Genomic DNA, 26,164 nt, shown 5'->3' on the forward strand with positions numbered 1-26,164 from the left:
GACCGTAAAACCAAGCACAGTAGCACACACCTGTAACCCCTGCCTATGAGATCCAAAGGCAGAAGGGGCATTGGGAACCAGCTCTAAACAGCAAGTTTCATGGCCAGCCAGCCAGTCACACAACCAGATCCTGTATCAGATTGGGGGTGGGGGTAAGTGTTACCAAGCATCATGATGCACGCTTGAAGACCCAACACTTGAGAGACAGAGGCAGGGGGATCAGACATTTAAAGTGTACAGTGAATGTCAAACCAGCCTGGACTACAGGGATCCCTCTCTCAATAAAATAAAATAAAACATTTTAAAAAAATCAAACCCTAAATCAGAAATTTGTGGTCAGAAGACTATTTAAGGGCTGTGCTTGAAGCCCTGGGTTCAATCCCCAGCCTTGCATAAACTATGGTACCATGTACCTGTAAGCCCAGCACTGGGGATGTAAAAACAGGAGCGCCAAAGTCCAGAGTCATCCTTGGCTCTCTACATAGTGAGCCAGACCTACATGAACAAGAGAGACACAGAGAGAGATGGGAGAGGAGAGAGAGGAAATAGAAGAGAGAGAGGAGAGAGAGAGAAGGGGGGAGAGATAGAGGAGGGGGGAGACTAAGGCTTTTAGTCTTTCTTTAGCCTCTGACTCCTATTATGGAAATGAGAGGTTTTATTGCTGTTATGTTTCGTGTGTTATATTGTATCAGGTTGTTTGGGGTTCTTTGTCTTTAGAAGAGTTAATCAGCAACATTTATATAAAATGTTAGCTGCAAAACATAGTGCGTTCCCATGGGAACCTACACGTGATTGGAATGGCCTGGGGACTTTTAAACATCTGAGGGTCTGACCAGGCACACGTGAGCCGTCATTGCTACCTGGAGATTGTTAGTGGTAGGCTACATGATTAACGGGCCAGGATGGTTCAGCAAAGGACAGCCCGAGAGATTCTACCCAGAGACAAGGGAGCCAACTGTGTGTGTCCGTGAAGGAGGGAGGGGGGAAATAAGACCCATAAACACGTCAGCTGTTCCATTCCTGTGGCCTTATCTACCATCTCCACAAATACTTTAAGGACAGGTGGCTCAAAATATTTCTGTCACTAAGCCAGTTTCATAGACGAGAAGTCTCAGCAAATGCCCTGTTGTAAGCGACATAATCCACCTGTTCCCAGAAAGGATCATGTGCCAATTTTATGTTCTTGGTCCCTGCTTTTTAAATGATGGTTAAAAAAAAAAATACCAACCACAATATTGGTTGCTTGACCTACTCTCAAAAGTTGGGGGTTAATGCCGTCTGTACATTTCTTCTTTACTTCGTTTCCCTTAACCTCTTCTTATCAGGATTAAGGGGCTTACAAAGCACCTGATGGCATGGTCCAGCTCTAAACCACAGCAGCCTTGACACAGGATTTGACTACCTGATCCCACCTAAGTGAGCCCTATTGACCTTTCTTTATACAAACTCAAAACGCTGGATAACAGGAATAATTTTTATAGCTTATTTAGCTGTCAGTTTAGACTCTATGTGAATGAACTGGTTAATTAAAAAGTCGTGTTGGGAGGAATAAACATGTGTGTTCATTACATAGAATGACGGCCATAGAGCAAGAGTGAAATTCTACTTAAAATTGGAAGACATCTCCATTTCTAATAAAATCTAAATTCTCAGAGGCCAGCATGGTGGCTTGTTACCTGTAATCACAGCACTTGAGAGGCTGAGGCAGGGACAACACTGGGAGTTTGAGACCAACGTGGGCTTTGTAGTATATTTGAGGCAAGACCCTGCTGTCTCAGAAACACCAAAAAAATAAATAAATAAGCAAAACCTGACTCCTGAAGGGATGAAATGAGTAGCAACTGCTCCGAGAAGTAACTGTCAGTAGAAACAGACCACAGGGCCCGCTGGTGCACAGCTGTGCTGCACACAATGTAGACAAGATTGTAGGTAGCCAAAAACTTCCAGTTGCCCTCTGGGCTGCATAGGACTCCTCTTGGTTTCCTGCCTACAGTTCTTGGCTTTAAAAATGGAAGAGACAGCTGTTCCCAGGACAGTGACACCCATTTAGAAAGATTTGTAGAACGTTAACTTTCTTTAAAAAGTTTTTGTGAAAAATAAAAATAAAAAGTTCATAATCAAACATCTGCTCTCGGAATTCATCTTAATAGGCCTTAAAAGCCTCATTTGAGATTTTTGTGCCGCGTTCTTGCAACACAAGTGAACTCTTGCACCGGGAACACAGCCATTGGAAATCATAAGTGCACCGCTTGTCTCTTTCCTTTTAAGTGGCAAGCCATTGTTAGATGACCTTTATAGACGCTCTTTTTTAATTGTGGCCAGCCTGGAAACTCTGAGACCCTTAGGAGCCTCTGAGAAAAGGTTTAAGTGATTGTATGGGGGAGGGACCACTGCCACTTTGCTAAGGTAAAGCCTGCCTTTCTCAGAGCTTAGAGCTCCTACATTGAGATCCTCACCAGCGCTTCTCAGCATCACTTTCTCTGCTAGACGCGTGATTATGCAGTTGGTTTGTTTGTTTGTTTGTTTGTTTTACTGGCACAAACAGCTGTCTCTTCCATTTTTAAAGCCATGAACTATAGGCAGAAAACCAAGAGGCGTCCTACACAGCCCAGGGGACACCTGTAAGTTTTCGACTACCTACAGTCTTGCTTACATCACCTCCACTACAGCTGTGCACCAGTGTGCCCTGTGGTCTGTTTCCACTGATGGCTACTTCTCAGAGCAACAGCCATGGCTCATCCCAGTCACGTGACCTCGCCCCCATGGGTTCTGAGTGTGGAGATGTCTGGCTCTACACTGTGGCTATCAAATGAAAGTCATTGTTCAAGTCAAACGTATTATGAAAGAATTTACTAATGAAAGCTTTCTTTGAGCTGGGGCAGTAGCTCAGCCAATAGAGTACTTGTCTTGCATTCATGAAGGTCTGGACTTCCCACCCCAAGGCCCATGTTATTAGGGCGGAAAAAAGCCATGGAATGGGTAGGATTGGCAATATGGCTCAGTGAGTGGAGGCACCTGCCACCAACCCAGATGACCTGAGTTTGAGCTCTGTGATGCGCTGAACAGAACTGACCCCTGAAAGTTGTTCTTTGGCCTAGTCAAGGTTGATGGTTCCTGAAGAACAAAGCCTGTAGGGGGAGTGGGGAGAAGGGGGAGAGAAGTCAAGGGAGGAAGAAAGAAGAAACTTTGAGAAATACCCAGACTATCAGGTCATGTATTTAAGAGGACCATGCCTCTAAGCATCCTATGGGTGTTTTGCACAGATCTAAAGCTCCACTCAAGGAATGAGTGGCGTCTACATGCTAATATAGTAGTTTCCCAAGACCTCAGTAGCACCCAGCAGGGAGGGGAATCCTCTGCAGTGCCCTTTCCTTCGGGTTCCCAAGGCAGCACCTACCTCTTTGGAGACAAACCTTGGCAAGCTCTCTGTCTGTATCTCTGCACAGACCCAACTCAAATCCTGAAGAACGCAAAATCTGCCTGGTCCGGTGCCCTGTCCTCGGAACTCTCCCCATCACCACCATCATCACCAGCAGTGCCTACAGCCTCAGTTCCCATTGCTGTCAGTGCACACCCCAGGCACCAGGCCCTGGTGATCTTGTTCCTATCTAGTCTGGACCCCCTGGTATATCAGTTACCTTTCCTGTTATGGCTACCTTTCAAAGGTAGCATGCTGGAGATCGTTGACTTTCAATCTCTAGTCTCTAGGACATCAAGACCTCATCCCAGAACAACTTAAGTTCTCCATCGGGAACCAGGGTCTGGGTGTCATTCCTGTAATCAGTGGGGACAGAGAAAACTGAGCAAGAGGCCAGGTTTTCCAGCAGAATCCTAAAGCATGGCAAGACCAGTGTGGAAAATGACTTGATTCTACAGTGCCAGTGCCAGGACCAAGAGGTCCTAATCCCCCCCCCCCCCGTCAAACGAAGACCATCCCAGGCCATTTATAGGGCAACAACTGGGTACAAGTGTGAAAGATCCTTGAGGCACAGTGACACGCACCAATGACCCTTGCACTAGGAGGACTGAGGGAGGAGTAAGAGGATGAGGCTAGCCTGGGCTACATAGCATGACCCTGTCTCAAAAAAACTAAGTCAAGGCTAAGTATTTGTTCCTCCAAATACTTAAGTTACATGTGTTCTAAGCGGAAACTCATCAAAAACGCTATTTCATAAGGTGATCCATGCCTCTAGTCTTTACTTTTTAATATAATATTTGTATTAGAATGCAAATTTTATACATGCTTGCAGTGTATTTTGATCATATTCATTCCCCACCAACACCGCTCCTCTCCATAACTCCTCCCGGACTCACCCTTTACCTCCTCGTCCCCTCCCAACTTCTTATGGACCAGTGACTTTAAACAAACAAACTCTAGGGCTGGAGAGATGGCTCAGAGGTAAAGAGCACTGCCTGCTCTTCCAAAGGTCCTGAGTTCAATTCCCAGCAACCACATGGTGGCTCACAACCATCTGTAATGAGATCTGGTGCCCTCTTCTAGCCTGCAGGCAGACATGCATGCAGAGTACTGAGAATAGTGTATGCATTAAAAAAAAAATGGCTCATACGGTTGCCAAGCCCGACACCGGGTTCCGTTCCCAGGACTCGGGGTAGCTGGAAAGAACCCACTCCTGTAGGTTGTCTTCAGACTTCCACACGAGCCGCATGGCAAACATGAGCACATGCGTGAATAAAGTAAGTGTAATTTTTTGCTAATAAAGCTGGATGTGGTGGTGAACACTTCTAATCCCAGATCATCACGGAAGGTGGAGGCAGAAGGGTCAAGAGTTCAAGGTCATCCTCGGCAACCTTGTGAGTTCCAGGCCAACGCGGGCTGCATGAGACCCTGTCTCTAAAAAAGAAAAAAATCTGTATATAGATCAAGGATTTCTGTAAAGATGCTTTAAAATCAACAGACCTATGCAAGAATTATGCCTCTGGCCCTGGCTGCTAGTTTGTTATTGAATGCTTTTCAGAGTGCCTGCTTTCTTTCCTGCCAGAGGGATTTCCGTACAACCCAGGTGGCATTGTCCTATTTAAGGTTCATCTCAGTCCCTAGGACAGGGTGGCTGTTCCCACACTTATTCCCACATTGCAATCAGATAGAGCAGTGGACGGACACACACACACAAACACACACACACAAACACACACACAGGGGTGTGTAGTGTACCCTGCTTTCATTCCCCAGCTAGTGTTTCTGCCTTACCGCCTGGGATCAGGAGGTTTTAACAGATCCGTAGGTATTTCAGCCGTTCCAATAGATGAGAGCCCTGGCATGGAGCTGGTGGAGTTGGCATATGAGCCCTGGTGCAGCTGAGTCCTGACTGAAAACGTTTGGTACCTGAGAGTCCTTCCTCAGACCCCCGAGCCTGCCTCCTCTTTCTTTCACTGGGCATCACGTGGAATGTCTTACTGACTACTGCCCACTGGATGCCAGGTTATAGGAGGGCATGGAAAGCGCTGAGACTGTGGTCTGTAATGGCACAGAAAGAGAAGGCTGGTGAAGATAAGTTCCTCCCCTCCCCGGCTTTGGGGGCAGCCTGAAGAGATTCAATTCAGGGAAGGCCTAATCAGTTTGGTTTCAAGTCCACTGTTGAGTAAAGCCCCTGCATGCTAATTGCAAAGTAACCTTGGAAACCAGAGCCTGATACCCAGCGAATGATGTGGAAATGAGGCTGTACCTCAGAAGGGCACGTCCAAGGCAGCATCTCACAAGCCCCAGGCGTCCTTGATTTGGGAGACTCTTATTTTCCACATTCATCTCCGTCAACCCTCTGTCTGCTGTCACCGGGCAAACTGTCTGAATGTGTCAGCGTCCCCAGAAGACGGGCTGCGGTTTGTTATTGTTGTTGCTGCTGCGTCCCCTCCCAGCTCTTGGGCTCAGAGACTGAAGAGAGCAATGTTTCTAAGGCAGGGCCGGCTTCCTTTCTCACAAAACAGGAGCCCTGCAAAGCACAAGTTTTCAGGGGTTGGGGGAAGGGCCGCTCCCCCACTGACTGCAGGAATCATGACACAGTTATGAGAGAGTAATATTTCGTGGCGCTCGGTGTCTCTCACCAAGGCCTGGGATTTGATGGGAAAAGCTTGTCCTGCGAGTCCTTTATGAGTCTGAGGCTCAGCTTTCACCTCAGTAGCAAGATAGAAATCATTTAGGATCCTGGGGAGGAAAAATTGGCTGCTCTTGGGAGCTGTGAAATCCTTTTCCGCTGGACCCCAGAATCCTGACAGAGTCGGGGTGCTCCTCCTCAGGAAAAAGGGAAGGCAAAAGCGCTGCAAAGCCCAGCTCTGAAGAGGAGACTTCAGCCTGCTGAGGCTCAGACACACGTTCTGAATGAGCAGAGAAGCTTTTCTCCTCCCAGCGATTCTGTGCTGAATAGAGATTATGTAAGCACTCAAAATTAGCTGCCTTAAGAGACAACCGAGGATTAAAACTTCCTGACTTTGACATCTCATAATACCAAGTTGTTTATGAAAATGATATTATGCTGTTCTCATTAGCATTTAGGGCTTATATAATGTTTCGAGTTTTGTATTTTGGTGTGGAAAACACACACACTGTTCTGTCTTTCCCAATTTTTTAGTTCTCCATTATATCTTATTTTGAGACAGGGCTTCACTGTGTGGTCCAAACTTAGCTCCGTATAGTAAGCCCAGGGTTGTCTGAAACTAGTCATTCTTCTGCCTCAGATCCTGAGTAATGAAATTCCTGACGTGTTCCACTACCCCTGGCTCTGCCTCTTGAAAATTTGATTGGCTTCTAATTCCTTTTCATAGGCATACAGTTATATGTCAGTATTTACAAAGATGTCTCAGTGCTTAAGAGCACTTGATGCTCTTCCAGACCTGAGTTCAATTCCTGGCTCCCATGTCAAGCAGTTCACAACTGACTATAACTCCAGATTCAAGGAAACTTATATCAGTAGATACCCACACACTATTACATATACCGAAATAGGCATAGACATATATATTTATAAATATATATAAAATATATAAAATAAATTTAAAACGGTATGTATTAAATGTGATGGTTTGGATGGGAATGTCCCCCATAAGTTCATACGTCTAAATGCCTGGCTGCCAGTGGATAAACTGTTTAGGAAGGATTGGTAGGTGTGGCCTCCTGCTGTTTAGTAGGAGGTATGTCACTGGGGCTGGGCTTTGAGATTTCAGAAGCCCATGGCAGCAGGCCTGGTCTCACTCTCTCTGCCTGCTGCCTGTGAATCAGGATATAGCTCTCAGCTGCTGCTCCAGCACCATGCCTACCCGCCTGCTGCCAGGCTCCCCTCATGATGAACATGGACTTACCCTCTGAAACTGTAAGCAAACCCCCAATTAAAGACTTTCCTAAGTCTTTCCTTGGTCATACTGTCCCTTCACAGCAACAGAACAGTAACTAAGACATTAAAAATGAAAGTATAATGGAATACACTTCTTAAGTTATTGTATATTTAAGTTTCTGTCAAACTGGGCTTAAGTCCCCTGAGGCCAGGCATGGTGGCTCACACCTTTAATCCCAGCACTCAGGCGGCAGAGGCAGGCAGATCTCTGTGAGTTCAAGGCCAGCCTGGCCTACAAAGTGAGCTCCAGGACAGCCAGGGCTACACAGAGAAACACTATCTGAAAAAACCAACCAAACGAAAAAACAAAGTCCTCTGAGAATATCGTCAAGGGGTCTACATTAGTTACTTTTCTTGTTGTTGTAACCAAACACCTGACAGCAAGCAGCTTAAGGGAGGAGGGGCTGCTATGGCTCCCAGTTTGAGGACACAGCCCACGACAGTAGGGAAGGCATGACACACCGGAGTGTGAAGCCGCTGGTCACATTGTATCCTAGTTGGGAGGAGGCGGAAAGAGGAACGAAGCTGGTGCTCAGCTCCTCTTTATTCAGTCCAGACCCCAACCCATGGACCTGTGCAGCCAATCCTTAGGGTTGGTGTTCCTCCTCGGCTAAATCTTGCTGGAAGTATCCTCCAGGACAGTCAGAGGTGTGTTGCCATAGTGATCCTATAGCACATCAATGAAAATGAGCATTCATCGCCATGACAGGAGGCCCCCTCTTCTGTCTCCTGGTCCTGCCATTTGGATTTGGATTTCTTAGACCTTTGAGCTGCAGACTGCTTGCCCCACAACAGAGAAAGTGAGGATGCACACTGGCCTTGGCTGAGACTCTGCTGGCTATTGCCCTGTGAACCTTGATATTTACAGAGCAGTCAAAGGGTCCCAGATGCCTCTGGATCTGCCAATCACCCAGGTCACAGATGGCATTTGTTTGTCCTTGTTTAAGGCATGCACATTTGTGAAGCAAGTTCCAGAGAATTTTAGTGTCTCTTTACCTGCTCAGAAGTTCTCAAAAATGTCTGATAACTCTCTCTCTCTCTCTCTCTCTCTCTCTCTCTCTCTCTCTCTCTCTCTCTCTCTTTAGTGGTTGTGGTTTCCACTGTCCACAAAAAGTTAATTTTCTTATCCTTTGAGCCACTTTTTCTCACAATTTTGTAGTCAGTGCTGGTTTCATTCTTATCCAGAGCCTTGGACATGAATTTGGGACTGTGGATGTTTGCTGATGACCTAGTGGTGGGATTCCTACATATGCAGGGCCCACCCAACAGACTGTACACTTCCAATCCAGATCCCACCCTGATCCAGGGCCCTTCATACAGGCTCGCCATGCTTGGTTGGAGAGTCTTGACCCCCCAGCCAGACCTTCAGTCTCAGCCAAGCTCCCATCATCTGTCTCCCACAGGGTCCGGTAGCACCCACAGCATCCGTGTTTTCTGTCCTCTCCTCTGGGCCTGGTCTCCCACCACCACCGCCACCACCACCTCCTCCTGGGCCACCTCCACTCTTTGAGAATGAGGGTAAAAGTGAGGAGTCTTCTCCTTCTCGCTCAGCTTTATTCGCCCAGCTTAACCAGGGAGAAGCCATCACAAAAGGTAAGAAGGCAAGTCCTCGAAGCTGGCTCCCTTTTCCTCTGGCTCTAGGGCCCCCATAAAATGCACATCACTGCACCCCCATTAAGACAGGGAGATAGAGTTGCCTTTGGGAGGTGGTCACTCCAGGACATAGGCTCCATGGACTACCACGTGGACCAGCCAGAAGAACTCAGAGACTCTGTGTTCTCAGTTGACCAATGAGTGGTCCCTCCTTGGCTTCAGTGCTTCCCCACCATCCTCCAAAACTAAGTCATCAAGACCAAATGAAATAAAAATGGTGAATAGTACTCCTGTCCTGCAATATGGCAATTAGTTGATTTTTTTCAATACAAATCCTTAAAATGTATCAGGATCAAAAGTACATGCATGCTAAACAACATAGTCACATTACCAATGGGTGTGTTGCAGGTATTTCTCCCCCCACTGCCCAACTAATAGGATTGAGGGTGTGGATGGGGCTGAGAGCTAAGAACTCAAACTTTCCCCATTTATCCCTGGCTCAGACCTGCTCTACTGATCCTTCTGAAACTCACTTGCAAAGTAAAAGAATGGACTTCTAACTCTAAAGCTGGTTCCGGATTCTAAGAACTACTTACTGGGCTATCATAGCCTTTTAAACTATACCTAGCAAATTAGTTGGCTATGAGTAAGCCAAGAAACCTTTGGGGGTAAGAATGGCTTGAGGATTTGTAGGAATTTTTGTTTACTTTTTGCAGGGGGAGAGGGGGAGTCGATTATCTTCAGTGTGTTAGTCTCTTTTCTCATTACTGTGACAAAAGTCCTCAGAAAAGCAACTCAAAAAAGGCTCTGTTTGGCTCACGGTTTGAGAGGACACAGTCTGTTGATAGGACTTGCTCTGGTCATACTGGGTCAGGAAGCAGAGGGCATGGACACTGGCACTCAGCTCACATCATCCTTTCAGTTGAGTGTGAGGCCCCAGCCCATTGCACAGGGCCACCCACGTCAGGGTGAGTCCTCTCTGCTCAGTTAAGCCTCTCCAGAAACTTCCTCCCAGACATGTCTAGAGCAGTGTCTCCTGGGTGATTCCAAATCCAGCTGTGCTGACCTCTCACCTCTTCATATCTTGGCAAAACAGGAAGTGGAGAGTGGAAAGGAAGTGGGGCCAGGCTATGAAACTTCAAGGCCTGCACCCAGTGAGCCACATCTCCCAGCAAGGATTCATGTCACCAACTTTCTATCAAACCTAAAGGTTCCCCCACTCCACACACCCCCCAAAGCATCATGATCTGGAGATCGAATGGTCCAGGGGCCTTGAGAGACATTCACATCCAAACAACATTGCTCAATTTTTTTCTAATACACACAGTGTTTCGTTCTGTCTGTGCCTGTGCAGAATGCAGCCCCTCATATTGATCTTGAGCAATGCAGTGTTATGCAAACAGTAACACCAAAAGTTCTTGTACTTTACATGGTGGGTAGCTCCCTTTTCATGAGAGGGGAAGAAAGGTACCTACACTGCGCCACCTTCTGTTTTAGTTTCCTTTCTATTGCTATTATAAAATACCCTGATGACTTTAAGGGAGGGGGAATTTATTTGGAGCCCAGGTTACAGTCCCCTGGTGTGGGATAGTCAAGGCAGGAACCTGAAGCAACTAGTCATATCCTGGTCAAGAGTAGAGAGAGAAGAATCACCCTCGTGCTTAGTATTCAGCTGGTTTTCTCTACTCTTTTATAGTCCAAGGTCCAAAGCCAGGGCATGGATTTGGTGTCACCCAGTTTTAGGCTGTTCCCACATCAACTAAGGCAATCAAGACAACCACCCACAGACATGTCCACAGGCCAACCTGATCTAGGCAGTCTCTTGTTGAGATTCTCTTCCCTGGCGAGTCTAGGTTAGGGTAAGTGGGCAACTAAAACTAACCACCCACGTTTCCTAGGGCTCCGGCATGTCACAGACGACCAGAAGACACACAAGAACCCCAGCCTGAGGGCTCAAGGACAAACTCGATCTCCAACCAAAACCCACACGCCAAGCCCTACATCTCCAAAATCGAATTCTCCTCAGAAGCACGCTCCGGTGTTCGAGCTGGAAGGGAAGAAATGGAGAGTGGTGAGTCAGGCCCTTTAGCGTTTACTCTGATTCACGCGGCTAAAACCGACTCGAAATACCTAAGTAGCGAAAACCATGCCCCAAAGACATGGGGACTCCTAGGTGACATGCATGAGAAACCCCTGGCTAGTGTGAGAAGCCAGATGCTTCCGCGGGCTTACGGACTGTTTTCCAGTAGCTCCCATGCATTCTTTCCTTCTGCTTTCTAGAACTGTTTTTTAAATGTGGTAAAGGCATGAATAACATTTATCGTTAACCACCTTTAGGGCTGGGTGTCGGTGGCACACACCTTTAATTCCAGTACTGGGGAGGCAGAGGCAGGCAGATCTCTGTGAGTTCAAGGCCAGCCTGGTCTACAAGAGCTAGTTCCAGGACAGGCACCAAAAACTACAGAGAAACCCTGTCTCGAAAAACCACCTTTAGGTAGACATTCCTATGGCATTGGGCGCATTTACACTGTTGTTTTTCCAGCCTCAGCACCCACCGCAGACGACTCTTCACCTTGCAGAACTCTAACCCTCTACCCCAGTCAATGTCAGTATTGCTTTCTTCCTAGGAACGTGACTACTGATTTCCGGAACTTTTAATCAGACGGGAGAAGCCATCACCATGTGGTTTTGGAAGTCTGTGACTTGCAGTGAGGGACTGATTTGATTCCAGTGCTGGAATTAAACATAGGCCAGTGCTGCCATCCCCCCCCCCCATTCTCGGGGTCAATTCTGTGAGCAGATCATAGATGCCTTGAATGTGGATGACAGCTGGAGTCCACTACTGACCCAGAGAGCTTCCTTAAAGATGAAGGAACAAAGTCCCTGGAAAAGTTGCCAGGGCCTGGGTAGACACTGGAGCTTAGACCACTGTTCGGATGTCACCAGTACCATCTCCTGGTACAACAGGGTCTGCTGCAGCATCAAGTGGAGTGTCAGCATCCAGGTCTCCATAGCAACCACACCCCTGCTCCAGTCCTGCCCTCTAGGAGGACTGTTAACATCTAACTCTTAGCAAACTGATAGCAACTTGTAAGCCGTGGTTTACCCACTTCCATAATTACAATTGACAGCTAAGACCTGGAAGTTTCTCCATAAGGAGAATGCTCTGGAAGAAAGCAAGAATTCTGTTGAAGCCTCCAGCAGGGTCCACACTGAGTGGATTCAGCCTATATCTTTCTGTCTGTGTCTAATAACCATGTCTGCCTTCCTTTCAGGAATACCAAGAGGACAAGAATGACCTTGTCATCTCAGAGACTGAGCTGAAACAAGTGGCTTATATTTTCAAATGTGAAAAATCCACTCTTCAGATAAAGGGAAAAATAAATTCCATCACTGTCGGTAGGCAAAGCCAGGGCTGTGTGTTTGCTGTGATGAGCCGTGTACAGAAACTCGCTATGCGCGTTTACTGGAGTTTCCCTTTTCCCTTGTAGATAATTGCAAGAAGTTTGGTCTGGTGTTTGATAATGTCGTGGGCATCGTGGAAGTGATCAACTCCAAGGACATTCAGATCCAGGTGAGTAACCCCTACAGCCATACTCTGCACGGCCAGTCATGGCTTAGCATGGGCCACTCCTCTTCCTGCAGGGGACAGAGGAAGGGGCTCATTCCCCATGTCCACCCAGAAAGCATCCAGTTCCTGTTCTTTCTAACCACAGCTCCATTGTCGCCTCTCTGGGGAAGCCCTGTCTTTATTCTCAGTCACCGTTAGTCTGTCTTTTTTTTTTTCTTTTCCCTCCTGTTTTGGACAGAAAGCACACATCTTACCATCTCCATCGCACAGATGGCTAATGAGCTGGGGACTTAACTCAGTGGCAACCGTGCAGCACACCTAAGACCTTGGGTTCTATCCACAGAGCCAAAAAAGAAATCAAAGCCAGCTATACAACCTTTGTGGTTCTAAATACCTATAGCACCTGAATGCCATATGCACCCAATAAAGGTTGCCGAGCGCACAATTGGATGAGTCAACTGCTATATGGATAAAGGATATTGAGAGACTACCCTAGAATAATAATAGTCCCCAGCCAAAGAAAATTGCCGCTATGTGGAAAACGGCCTTGAGGAGGAAGAGGGAGACATGTATAAAATGTAGATAGTCAGAAAAACAACCCAATTCCAGGATTGGAATTGAATTTTCAGGAACAAGAGAGAATCTGTACTTCTTTAGTAATTCTAGTTTTATTAAGTAGACTTTTGCAACATACAAAAGTCTTCAGGACTTCTGACTTTGGGCCAAGTCCAACTTTTCTCATTGATTAAACTATTGGCATATTGTTAATTACCCCTTCCAATCTGGTGTTTCCTCATGATGACTGACAAAATTAGATTTCAGTTTTATAAATCTTTCTCTTTCCTGTGCTTCTCTACATCCACGCTATTTACCTTGTCATTTAAGAAGCTGGTGTTCTTTGTGCCCACTGTGTGGAAACAGCCCTGATTGGACAACCTATGGCCTGGGTAGGAATACCAGCTCTACATACATATCTGACAATCCCAAGGAAAGGGGAAATTACACTGCATGCTGCACCCAAATACAGGCTATCTCTTGAAATCCTACAGCAAAGGCCATATTTCATTTAGAAAGAGCTACCAATGGCGCCCAAACCAAGAGCTTCCTTCCAATCCTTACTTCAATTCAATTATGCATTAAAAGATCCTAACTCCTGCAAGAAGATAAGAAAAATAACCAAGGGAAATAACATTGAAAAAGAAGAGATTAAAAATATCTCTATATGACAATGAAATGATCGCTTTATATAAAAGTCAAGATACTCGATAAACTAAAGAAATAGACAGCAAGACAGTTAGGTCTACTATCAACAGGGGGAAAATCAACATTTTCTCTTGACACCACAGGTAAGCATTGGGAAATACAGTGCAAAATAAGATTCAAAATGGCAACAAAACTGAAGGGGACCAAATAACAAGTTAACAAAACCAATGGAAGGTCTTTATAGAGAACACAGAATAGCTGCAAAAGGACATCTATATCATTCTCTCTCTCTCTCTCTCTCTCTCTCTCTCTCTCTCTCTCTCTCTCGTCTATAAGTCCAGCAAAGCTCAAATATTTCAACAAGATTTATTTAAAACAGAAAAGAAGCTTGAAATTCATCTGGAAGCTCAGTGAACAAAAAAAAAAGTAGGGCTGGAGAGGCGGCTCTATAGTTCAGAGCAAACCCACACATATGTATGTTGCACATAATTCAAAGGTAAAACAAGGCCAGGTGTTGGTTGCGGACACCTTTAATCCCATCACTGGGGAGGCAGAGGGAGGCAGATCTCTGTGTTCAAGCCCAGCCTGCTTTACTGAGTGAGATCCAGGACAGTCAGGGCTACATAGAGAAACCCTGTCTTGGGGGGGAAAAAAAAAAACAAGTCCTCCCCAAGAGCGAAGTGGTTGACACACGCATATGAAGATACGCTAACCTGTCTAAGAGGAGACGGCGTGTAAATGAATACCAGTCACAGATTTGTTTTTCACATTCATCTCTTTTACGTTCAGAATGTCCTTGCTTTCCCAAGTGCCATGTTCACAGAATGTAACGTGTAAAGGAGCTATACATGCAAGACTGACTGTATGCTCAAATATCTGTTGTGCGAGCTGTCGTAAAAGTGGAACACTGGGGTCCCTGTTACATCCTAGCGACATAGTGAGCCTGGCACACTCACTGCAGGACCAATCGGCACCATGTACTGAATGCCACAGCCATAGCCTCTGACTGAGTCATCGGGTGTTTATGTCCATACAGTAAAGCTCTGGTCACAGGCTGAGGAAACATGGAACACATGTTTTGTAGTGTCGTGGTAACAGCAACAAAAAAGTATATTTAAGAGTCCATCAACTGGCAAATGAATAAACAAGTCTTTCTAGTTGAATACTAGTCAATAGTTAAAATAAATGAACTATACCTGCGGGCATAAAAACCAGGTGAATTTTTAAAAGCAGGCAAATAAAAAAAGGCCTTGAGTAAAAGAGGAAGTTACAGAATGACAGGGACTGTGTGATATATCCAGTCATTAAAATATAGCAAGTGGGTGTAAACCATTTCAACATGAAGCCTGACAGATCTAGGTGCCCTCCTGCGCATTTCACCCAGACGACAGATCATAAGCAAAAACCAAAAGCCAACTATCAGAACAGCCAGGAGAGTCGTTACCAATGGGGAGGGAAAGGGAGGTGGGAGACGGCACCCAGGGGACTTCAGTGATACTGGGAGACTTTGGTTCTCAAGAGGAAAGCAGAACGAAAGTTGGGTGTGTGCTGCACACCTGTAATCCCAGCGCTTGGGAGGGAGGACTCCTTGTAGTTAGAGGCCAGCTCGATCTGTATTGCAAATCCCAGGCTAGCCAGGGCTGCTCAGTGAGACCCTGTTTCAAAAACAAACAAGCCAACGTAATAAAGCCCGGAGTAACAGTGTACACCTGGGCTCGCAGCACTTGGCAGGCAGAGGCAGGAAGAAGGGTCAGCAACTTAAAGCCATCCTTGGTCCCATTGTGAGTTCAAGGCCAACCTAGGCTACATTTTAAGGAGGGAGGGAGGGAAGAAATTGTCAAAACCACCAAAAAGGAAATAAGCCAAAATGTTAACGCTGATAAAGTTGTAAGAAGTGTGTGTATCTATTATTCTTTGTTTCCATGGCTGAAAACTCTTGAACCATCTTTAAGGATGTGAACCTGCACTGAGAACAGGGGCCTCTGGAAGGATGAGCCGTGGGTTCCCTGTGTAGGGAAATAGAAGGAGCGATTCAGGCCAAGAGAAAGACATTTGATTGAATACTTAGTGAAATTTTGGATGATCAAACCAAGAGAGTTCCATTACCTAGTTAAAGTGCCTAGTAAATTGTTTCAAAAGGGCCTGGGCACAACCGAAGCAGAAATCAGGTCACCTGCCTGGGGCTGAGGCAGGACCGCCTGTAAGTGGCCATTAGCGATACTTTTAGAATGGTGGGACTCTTCTAAAAGTGGCTGTGGTCCTGATTGCACTACTCTGTACATGGAATATGAAATAGCATCCAATTGTACACTTAAAACGGGTGAGTTACTGTATATATTTCACTACAATCATATTATTTTTTTAAAAAAAAAAAAAGAAAAAAGCTAAATCTATTTTGGACCAAATGTTCTAGGAAAATATTCATATTGAAGAAGGCAGACAACAATAGTCAGTGGAAATTTCTTAAGTTGTTAGGAAGAAATAATACTTGTAAGCTAGTCCTCTTGGACACACTGGCAGCAGCCTTCCCTTTGCTTGACTGGCGGGGTTCGTGGCTGGAGGTAAATGCTTTTCGTCATTGTAACATAAGCAAGTCTAGAAATCATCAAAACAAGACTACAGGCACATTTTTAAAACACATACATGCATATACATGTGCACACACACACATGTATACACGCGCAAGCACACACATGTATACACACACACACACATACTAGTTTATTTCATGCAGAGCCCTGCTTTTGAGAGCCTTGCCTGACCTTGAGCTACCCCGTTTTCTCTACCTTTCTCTCGGTCTGGGGTTCAATTCCAACTCAGTATCCAGTTTCTATGGAGCAAAAAGAGGAGAAAGAGAGAAGCATGGTGGCCCAGCTAGACACCCACCCACCCAAAGGAATTCACTAGGGCACCTGTACTACTGACACAATTTGTCCCTTTGGTTTGCAAACTAGCCTTTTCTTTGGGTTGAAAGCAGAGATGTCTTTATTGCTTTAATTACCATTACAAGAAGGAAACTTCTAGAGTTGTAATGAGGTCTTTGGGGGAACCATATATCCCTGTGGACACTGGGGGAGGGGCAGGTCTGGAAACTGATTGTTGGAGGAGAAATTCAAAACTGGTCTGCATTTTTATGGGACTTGGATATTTGTAAACAGTACAGAGCTACAAAGCGCTGCCCCCTCTTGTGCAGGGTCCTGGTTATCTATGGGAATGTCCTCGTGTTATCTATGGGAATGTCCTCCGTTTGAGCTTGAAACGAATACATTCTGAAATACCTAGACACCTTTCTCATTTGAACTTCACCTTCAGCCCCAAGATTCTTACTCAGCAAATGACTTGCATGAGAAGAATGGCAGAATCCCCTGCTTACTCTGGAGTTTGGGAACAATCTACTTGGCTTCTGTTCAAAATTAATCTTATTGTGCAGCGCCTGTGTGCATACTTGTTTCAGCCCCAGGCTCACAGATAACTGTCAAAACTTAAATTTTAAAGCAAATGAATCCTGTTTCTCTTATCGTGAAATCAGATAACACATTTCAGATTCACTAACCTGGGTTGCCAGGCTTTTCTGGACGTTTTAGCTGCTGCCTCCAAATTAATCCCTTAATTTCATCTCAAGAAAGAGACCCTGAGCGGTTCGGATTCCCTCTTGCATAGTCTTTTCATTGTATCCCCAAATGACACCTATCCTGCTCATAGACAGAGAGAGAGAGAGAGAGACGGAGACAGAGAGCACACTGCCCATGAGTCCTAAAACTTAGTTTAGCTGAACTCACTAGAGCTGGAGGAATTTGGGAGAGTATCTGCTTGGGTACACACTCATTTTTATTTTGTTGCTTGGGTTGCTTCCGCCCACCCCCCTTCTTTCAGGTAATGGGGAGAGTGCCGACAATTTCCATTAATAAGACCGAAGGGTGCCACCTGTACCTCAGTGAAGCTGCACTAGACTGTGAGATTGTGAGTGCCAAGTCGTCTGAGATGAATGTGCTGATCCCTCAGGGTGATGATTATGTAAGTACCTTCCAGAGGCCTGTCCAGAAACGTCCCTTGGCACAGTCACAGTAGCATTCTTGGAGAGTGGCTCCTCAGCTACCCTCTAACAAACGTCACCTGTAGATAACTTCACAGGCAGGGAAGGGAAATGGAGAAGCACCTTCCATATGGCCCCTCTCCTGTTAGGTCCTGTGTTTGTGTCTGGGGACTCTTTGCTGGAATGAGCAAATTACTGGAATGAGCCAGCTCTTCGCACCTGAGATCCTTTTCTGTAGGACTAAATGTTTTCCTTTCCTCTGATGGAGGTAAACAAATGAGGAGAGATGCTTTGGGAGTTGAGAGGAAGGGAGGAGAAGGAATACAAGTACACCTTCGTGTTTCTGAAGCCAAAAATGTTATGATCCTCTTAATATAAAGATCTGCTGGGAAGCTCAGTAGAAAGGTGGGTTCCAAACCCTGGAAAAACCTAGGGCTGGATTCAGGAGCCTCACAGTGGGGCTCGGAATCTGGGTTCTTCATGTATGCTATGGGGACACGCACTCATGCCATGACACGTGTGGCAGAGGAAAATGTCAGATGTCAGTCCTTGCCTCCCGCCTTATTTGAGACAGGGGTTCTTCTCATTCACTACTGTCTAAGCCACACTTCTGAGCTCCTGTGAGTTATCCCCTCTCCTCCTCCCATCTCATCAGAGAAGGACTTAGATTGCAGGCACGCAACATCGCAGGCATGGAACATAACAGACATGCAACACAGCATCCGCTTTATGGATGGGTTTAAGGGCTTCAAACTTAAGTCCTCCTGCTTAGACAGACAAGCACCTTGCCCATCTCCCCAGCCCCAGAATCATGTTTCTCAGCAGGCTCCCAAGTAAGTTCTTATACTATCATCCCATGGAATTCCTCATCTGGAGACACTAGCCCAAGTAATTCCGCCAGAATTTCCTTTCTTCACATCTTCTCCCCAGTGAAGCAGCTTCTAAAGGAAGCTTCATTTAGAACCACATCTTCACACGTGAGACTGAATAAATCTCATTTCTTTGGAGTCTGAAATACGGCATCTCGGTTTGCGGTTGTTGCTGCATGAAAGCAGGAGAAGAAGAAGCACATGGAGAATGCTAACTGTGTGCTGCGGGAGGAGGCAGCAAACCAGGAGCTTTAACAAGCATGCCTTGCGGAGAGGGGCCATGCCAGCCAAATGGGTCAGTCAGCAGCTCTCTCAAGAGCAGTCAACAGACAGGTTGATTTCCTTAAGCAGAGGCTATCCACACCCACCCAGGCTTTCTTCAGCTCCACCCACACATGCCACATGCTGCGGCCTGGAATTCCTCATCTGAGTTTCAGGCACGATATTTTGCAAACAATGGGCATTGATTCACTGCTTTGGGTACAGAGACTGACTGTAAGGTAGACAAGCATTCTCTCTTGGGTTCTCCGTTGATACAGACGGGCAGCGGCATAGGACAGAGTAGAACAGCTGGATGTATACTGAGCCATCCCTGGTCTTTGTAGGTGTGTAAGCAGAACGTTCAGCTGTAGGGGAATTGTACCAACGAAGACAAGCAGTGGGGTTTGGGTGAGCACTTCAGACTCTGAGCCTGCTACCAGGCATCTGCGATTGTTAAAGATGTTCAGGTGGATTTCAGTATGGAGCCTAGATGGAGAACCAGCAGCTTAAAGAATGTCTATGATCAAAAGCCTAAGCTTTTGTACTGAAATGTAGTCTTGCCTGTTTGAGTCAATGGTATTGCTCCCTCAAGCTGTTGCATCCCCTTTACACATTTTCCAGCGGGAGGTGGGAGGGAGCAATGCAGACCCTGCCTTGGGTGTTAGAATGTTGGACAGTGGGCATGCTTCATACTGGTAGAAACCAACCTCCCGGAGAAGAGCGGTGGATGTATCTATATCTTTGATGCTGCAGCAGCTTGCTATCAAAGAGGCCCCTTCATGGTGGCGCACGTACCTAGCATGCAGTAGACCCTGGGCTCCGTGCCCAGCCTGAGGTCTGTAGCATACCTGAGAACAAACCCAAGGCTTTGGTTACACTTGAAGAAGAGTGCCAGAAGTGATGCCAGGCACACACATGCATTAGATCACTCGAGATATTTCTACTGTAGGCTGAAGACCATGACATACATTTGTAGTCTTAGTACTTGGGAGCTTGGGGTAGGAGAATCCTGAGTTCAAGGCCAGCTGGGGCTACACATAGCATAAGACCCTGTATCAAAAAAATCACTTGATTTTTCTATTGAAGCTCTCATTCGAGAATTCCTTCATTATTGCAGCAAAATAAATAAATAAATCACTTCTCAAGACTGTACAGGAAGTCTAGTGAAGATAGAGAAGCCAGGGCCAGAGAGATGGCTCAACGGTTAAGAGCACTGACTGTTGTTCCAGAGGTCCTGAGTTCAATTCCCAGCAACCATGTGGTGACTCACAGCCACCTATAACGAGATCTGGTGCCCTCTTCTGGACTACAGGCAGGATACTGCATAAATAAATAAATGTTTAAAAAAAAAAAGAGAGAGAGAGAAGCCAGAGCTAAGGGGCAGCATGAGTGTGTGTGTGTGTGTGTGTGTGTGTGTGTGTGTGTGTTCTCATGCCCAAAGAACACTTTTACAGTGTTTCAAAGAATAGACAAGTCTGGACTCCATTCACACACTGATGTCCCCTCAGAGTTTGATGACCAGAGCTTTCCACTCTCTTCCCCAGCCCTGCCGAATCAGAATTAATAAGATCACGGGCTGATTCGGGGCATGTTCAGGTTTGATGGGGAACAATGGCTGAGAGAGACTGGCTGGGCTTACACACTGGGTGTTCTGTTCATTGGTGCTGCCATCCCGGGCCAATTACTGAACATCTCATCTCAAGCCTCCACTCCCTGCAGGTGACATCTCAGTAGCACTGAGCTCATGAGGCCTTTGGAGATCGCCTGAGTTTGGTGTCTGGTTCTCATAAAAATGCCTACTTTGGTCTCAGGGTATATATAGCTCACTTGTAGTATTTGCCTCCCATAAATGAGGACCTGGGTTCTACCTCCAGCAGTACCTTAACCCTCAGCCATGCCTGTAATCCCAAAACTCAGGATCAGAGGTTGAAAGTCAGCCTCACTCAAGTACATAGTGAGTTCAAAGCTAGCCGGGATGCGTGAGACTTGTTTCCAAATGCAAGCCTGGCTCTTTGTAAATACTGTCAGGATGACCCCGGCATGCAGTCACAGAACTCGTGGGTCTAATGTGACTACTCAAAAGGTGTAGATTAGGATTTGATGCAGTTTTTCTCGCCTATCAGATGACATCTGTCAGCCTTCTACCTGTTTGCAAAAGGAAGCTTTCACGTAAATAACTCTGTCTTCTCGACTTCTTCCAGAGAGAATTTCCAGTTCCTGAGCAGTTCAAGACCATCTGGGATGGATCCAAACTGGTCACCGAACCTGCAGAGATCATGGCCTAACCCGCAGGAGCTATCCTTCCCTGAGTCTCCTCTAGCAAACAAGCAGAAGCAAGCAGCTGCTAGGAACTAGACTCACCCTTGCCCCTGCCTCTGTGTCAGCCTCCTGCCGTTCCGTGCTGTGGAAGCAGTGTCTTTCCTGGCTCGCTTTTGTGGGCATTCTGAAATATTTAGCATTGGATCATGATTTGTGTGTGATTTTAATTCCATGTGAGCACAGCAGAGTTAGAGGAGAAGGAATTCTGTTCCCCTCGTATCATGAACACCGTAACTGACAAGTAAGATCCCTGTTCGTGTCTTCACTTAGGTTTAACTGCTAGTTGAAACGTGAAGCCTTAGAGAATCTATGTGTGTTTTCACCTTCTAGACAAGTTTAACATGATAAAATAGTCTCGCGCCCTGAAAAGTATGATTCTTTTTAATTTTTACATGTTCACCTTTATTAGTGTGACTGTCCTGTCAGCATGAATACATACTTCAATCCTTGTTTTTATGCGCACACACACGCATACACACACGCAAGAAATTCCAAGGACCAAACTCGGTTTCTTGGTCCTGGGAAAGACAATATGCCCTTTGCAATTACTGAAAAACAAAAGAAACTCTAACTTTTCACCTGAAATATTTCCCGCCGCAGCCCCTGAAAACTCTTATTTCCCTGCCCGTCCTGAAGCCAAAGGGCGAGAGGGGACGCGGTTCTCATTGCGCTTTATAACACCTCTCAGCTCTGCTCCGAGAATTGCTCAGCCTTTGCTTTCCAGTTTCGAAGTCGCTCATGTTAGCCGATGCCCCAGACAGTCTCTATTGCTCGTTAGAGGTCAGCTCCTTTTCCATCCACGAGGCTCACCATGCTAACCAGCCTCAAAGATGAAGGCCAGAGAGCCAGGCAATTGCTTCTTGCACTGTTTGTTGCTTGGCTCCGCTCCGCTTCTCTAGTCTTGGTAGTACACGCTTTTTCAAGTGAACAGTGACGCTTCTCCGCGCTTCTCCGCATCTTCTCTGCACAGCCCTGGGAACTCTGCAGTTCCTTGGGTCATATTGTAGCATAACGCTTTTGGAACCAATAGGAGTGCCTAGATTGTGCCGATGAGCACCTCTGCATATCATTTTCATTTTTTGAATAGCTTCTATATCCATATAGTATTCAGATCACTGATGTTCATGTATCAAAGTTTTGCTATAAAAGTTCTGTCCTTATGAATAATGTTGTGGCTTTAGTAAATATCATTTTTGAACAGTAAACTTATACTAAGTAAAAACTAATTGTTTAAATACCGAGATGAATTCTGGGTGGTTTTGTTGGTTGTTATTGTTGTTGTTGTTTGTATGTTTGCTCTTTTGTTCATTTATTTGGGGTCATCCCAGGATACAAAGTGAGACACTGTCCAGAAAAAAAGGGTTACAGGGCCAGAGAGATGGCTCAGGGGATGGAGGTACCGAATGTCAAGCCTGACAACCTGAATTTGATCTCCAGGAACCATGTAGTAGAAGGAGAGAACTGACATATACAATTTGTCCTCTGAACTCTACATGTACGCCATGAATATGTATGCCAGTACACACACACACACACACACACACACACACACACGGTGTACAAATAAGCAAAAACAAAATTACTTTTAAAAAGTCAGTATATAACTGGGGACATGGCTCAGCAGTTAAGAGCTTTGCTATTCTTGTCGAGGACCCAGGTTCGATTCCAGCACCCACAGCTCAAACCACCTGTAACTCCAGGTCCAAGGGATCTGACATCCTTTTCTGGCCTCCGTGGGCATCTGCATGCATGTAGGACACTTGCACACTCAGTCACTTGCACACTCAGTCACACACACATACACATAAACTTAACTTTTTAAAAGTGAAAACAGAAATCACTGTCCGAATGCTACATATTTGCATTTAAATGGCCTCGTATGACCAGTTTTTAAAAAAGAAAATAAGGAAAGAAAATAAGTGGCAGAGAGTCCAGCATCAAGGGCCTTCCGTGCCTCCTCAGTGTTTCAGGATGTTGTAAACCAGGCCCTGGATAACACCGCCCCAACCCTGATAAACTGCTTCTGAAAAGTCTTGCCTTTAACAGCGAAACCTCTTTTGAGGTGAGTCGGTTCTAAATCACATGTCTGTGGAAATGGTAGGGAACCCGTACCATGTGGCTCATGTATTCCTTCACTCCCTGGAAGTGTCTACTTCATCTTCTTAGACATCATGACTCTGTTTCAGGAAGGTTGTCATTGTGAAGAGGAGGAAGCTGGGATCCGGGGGCATTAGCGCCTTGCCGGAGGAGAAGCAGCAGCAGGCCGAGTGAAGGCCGCCTCAACTTGCTCCAGCTGCGATGCTTTGCTTCGCCTTGCCTTTCTCTGGAGTGCTTAGCAGTCACCAAATCCAGGGGTTCCTTCACACTCATCAGCGAAGTTCTAGATACTGCCCTGTCCTGTGTGTGAAGTGTCCCTGCCTCCTGCCCCCTCTTTAGTTACTCGATTGTCTCCCTTCAGTCCATCACCTGTGTAGATGACTGTCACATCTCCGTGCATCTGGACCCGTCTCCCCAGATCCGCATTCTTGATGTTCATAGCCTGTTTCTATCCGCTCGTCCCAACCTTTCAGTGTCCAGTTTTCCTCAGCTATGTCTCTAGTTTACGGCCCTGCATTATCTACTTGTTTAAATGCGTAATAAGAAACCATTTCAGAAGGGTGCGTTTATTTTGGCTTCCAGTTTTCAGGGGCACAGTCTCAGTGGGGAAAGTGTGGCAGCAGAAATGTGAGGTAGCTGGACACGTGACAGAGAACTAGACAGGAACTGGGCCCTGGCTGTCAAATCTTGAGGCCCGTGGCCCACAACCCCTAGCAATGCTCTACTTCCTAAGCAGGTTCCATTACCTTCAAAACCAGCATCACCTACTGGAGATGAAGTGCTCAAACATTTAAGTCTGTGGGGACATTGCACACTTAAACCAGAAGAGGCCCCTGATACTTCCCGTCATAGAGTTGTAATCGCCCATTTCCTGTAGTAGGACACATGGTTAGGAAGTGAACATAGGAAAAACAGTTCAGCGTTCTTTCTGTAATACAGTGTTTGAGAGAACTCCAGGCTGAACTGGACCTTGCTCCATAGCCCGTGCTGGGCCTTTGGATTCACCGCAGTTCTCCCACCGCAGCCCTGTGAGCACAGTGGATGTAGGCACGAGCCATCGTGGTTGGCTCGTGGTTCAGTCTTAGACATGTGTTTTCAGGATGTCTTTGTGGCATACAGCTGAAAATGTCAGCCAATAGATAGCTGCAGCTCAGAAGTCCTTGTCTCTGGTTCCAGCTCCTCAGGAATCATTTCATGAGCTGAATATTCCAAAAATGAATCTCATTAAACTTGCTTGTTACAAAGAACTCATTTGAAAACGTTGGGACTGTCTGTTCCACGGTAGGTACAGATGCAGTTTTGACAGCCATTTTGAGGGCTTTTGTCCCCGCAATGGAGACATGTGGTTTTATAAAGTTAGCCTTCTTGAGCACAGTTCAGTAATTCTAATTCTGTGCAGAATAAAGTGTCTGTCTGCTCTGCATGTAGGAGAGAAACCAGCTCGAATCACCCCACCGATGTTCACTCAGATCGCTCCAGATGGCTTTTGTTCCTCTGTTTGTTTAGTAACTTGGCACAGAATATACAACGAACAAAGGGTAATGTTTGCCGAAGAGAATTTGTGTTCGGGTTTCCCTCCAGCACAAAGTCTGGTTTCATAGTCTAAGATAAGTTTTTGCCTAAAGCTGCAACTTTAGATGTTTGGGATCCGAGGCTGCTTTCTTTCATTTAATACTTTGCATTTTAGAAGCAGTGTGTGGTGACCCAGGCCTGGAATCCCAGTGCTTGGGAGGTAGAGGCAAGAGATCTGGCTTTCAGGGTCATGGTCAGGTCCTTAGTGAGTTCAGGGTCATCCTGGGCTACAGAAGACCTCGTCTCAAAGCAACAACCAAACAAAAAAACGCTTTTAGAACCATCAGTCATAATTTTAAAAAATGATTCCTTGTTATGAACAAAAGAACCAAATGAAAGATACAACCCTTACTAAACCATAATGCCAGTTTTTAAATTCCATTTGTCAACATTATAGAAAAAAAAATTTAAAATATCAGATAACCAGGCAGTGTTGGTACACTTCTTTAATCCCAGCACTTGGCCAGTAGATCTCCTCTAGTTCAAGGCCAGCCTTGTCTGCTGAGTGAGTTCCAAGACAGCCAAGGCAACACCAGGACTACATAGAGAAGTCCTGCCCTGAAAAGCAAAATAAAATTTAAAAAAAAAAAAACAAAACTCAGCTGATGCTGAGAAGGTAGCTCAGTTGGTAGAGTTTTGACTCCCAGGCATGAAAACCTGGGTTTGAACTACATTAAACAGATATGGTGACCAAGCTTAGGAGGAAAAAGCAGAAGGATCAGTTCAAGACCATCCTTGACAGTTTGCAGCCAGCCTGGGGCTATGTGAGACCCTGTCTATAGATAAATTGTAGATAGATAGATACATACATACATACATACATACATACATACATCCCATTGATAATTCCTTAAGATCAACAATTTATTCTGGCAACTAAACAGAAACCAGGTCTGTTTGAAATATGCTTAATGCTAACCTCATGAATGGATTAGTTGTACTGGAAAGTCAGTAGCCTCAGCAGGGAAGTCTTTCTATGAATTTAACAATGGCGTAGAGTTGGTTAGGAAGCTCAAGATTTGCTTGCAAAGACTGATGGTCCTTTCTTTCTTGTTCATTGTTCCCATGGGGCATAGTCACGTCCACACAATGAGCAAAGGGTTACACCTAACAGGGCTGACACTAAGAACACGTGTTCCAGCAGCCTGCCCGACTTTGAGATGATCAAGTCTCACATTGTGACACAATGCCAGAGTCAGGCGGACACAGAGCACAGGAGCCAGGAACACAAGTGCTTTCTGCAATCCAGTTCCAATAAACCGGTCTTCTTTTATGGACATTGAAGGCCTCTCCTGTGGCATCA

At 45.8% G+C, this 26,164-nt stretch overlaps 1 protein-coding gene across 1 annotated transcript in view; it reads left to right on the top strand.

Moving 5' to 3' along the window:
- Positions 1-22,431, top strand: part of Cap2 (cyclase associated actin cytoskeleton regulatory protein 2) — a 140,241-nt gene extending 117,810 nt beyond the window's left edge. Inside the window, exons 8-13 of the mRNA XM_048461042.3 lie at positions 8,747-8,936; positions 10,835-11,007; positions 12,212-12,335; positions 12,428-12,510; positions 17,584-17,724; positions 21,075-22,431. Of these exons, the coding sequence (XP_048316999.1) occupies positions 8,747-8,936; positions 10,835-11,007; positions 12,212-12,335; positions 12,428-12,510; positions 17,584-17,724; positions 21,075-21,158 (795 nt within the window). The 3' untranslated portion in view covers positions 21,159-22,431. The remainder of the gene's footprint in view (positions 1-8,746; positions 8,937-10,834; positions 11,008-12,211; positions 12,336-12,427; positions 12,511-17,583; positions 17,725-21,074) is intronic.
- The last annotated feature ends 3,733 nt before the right edge of the window (positions 22,432-26,164 follow it).

The sequence above is a fragment of the Myodes glareolus genome, chromosome 14, assembly GCF_982192425.1.
Source record: "Myodes glareolus chromosome 14, mMyoGla1.1, whole genome shotgun sequence".
Lineage (NCBI taxonomy): Eukaryota > Metazoa > Chordata > Mammalia > Rodentia > Cricetidae > Myodes > Myodes glareolus.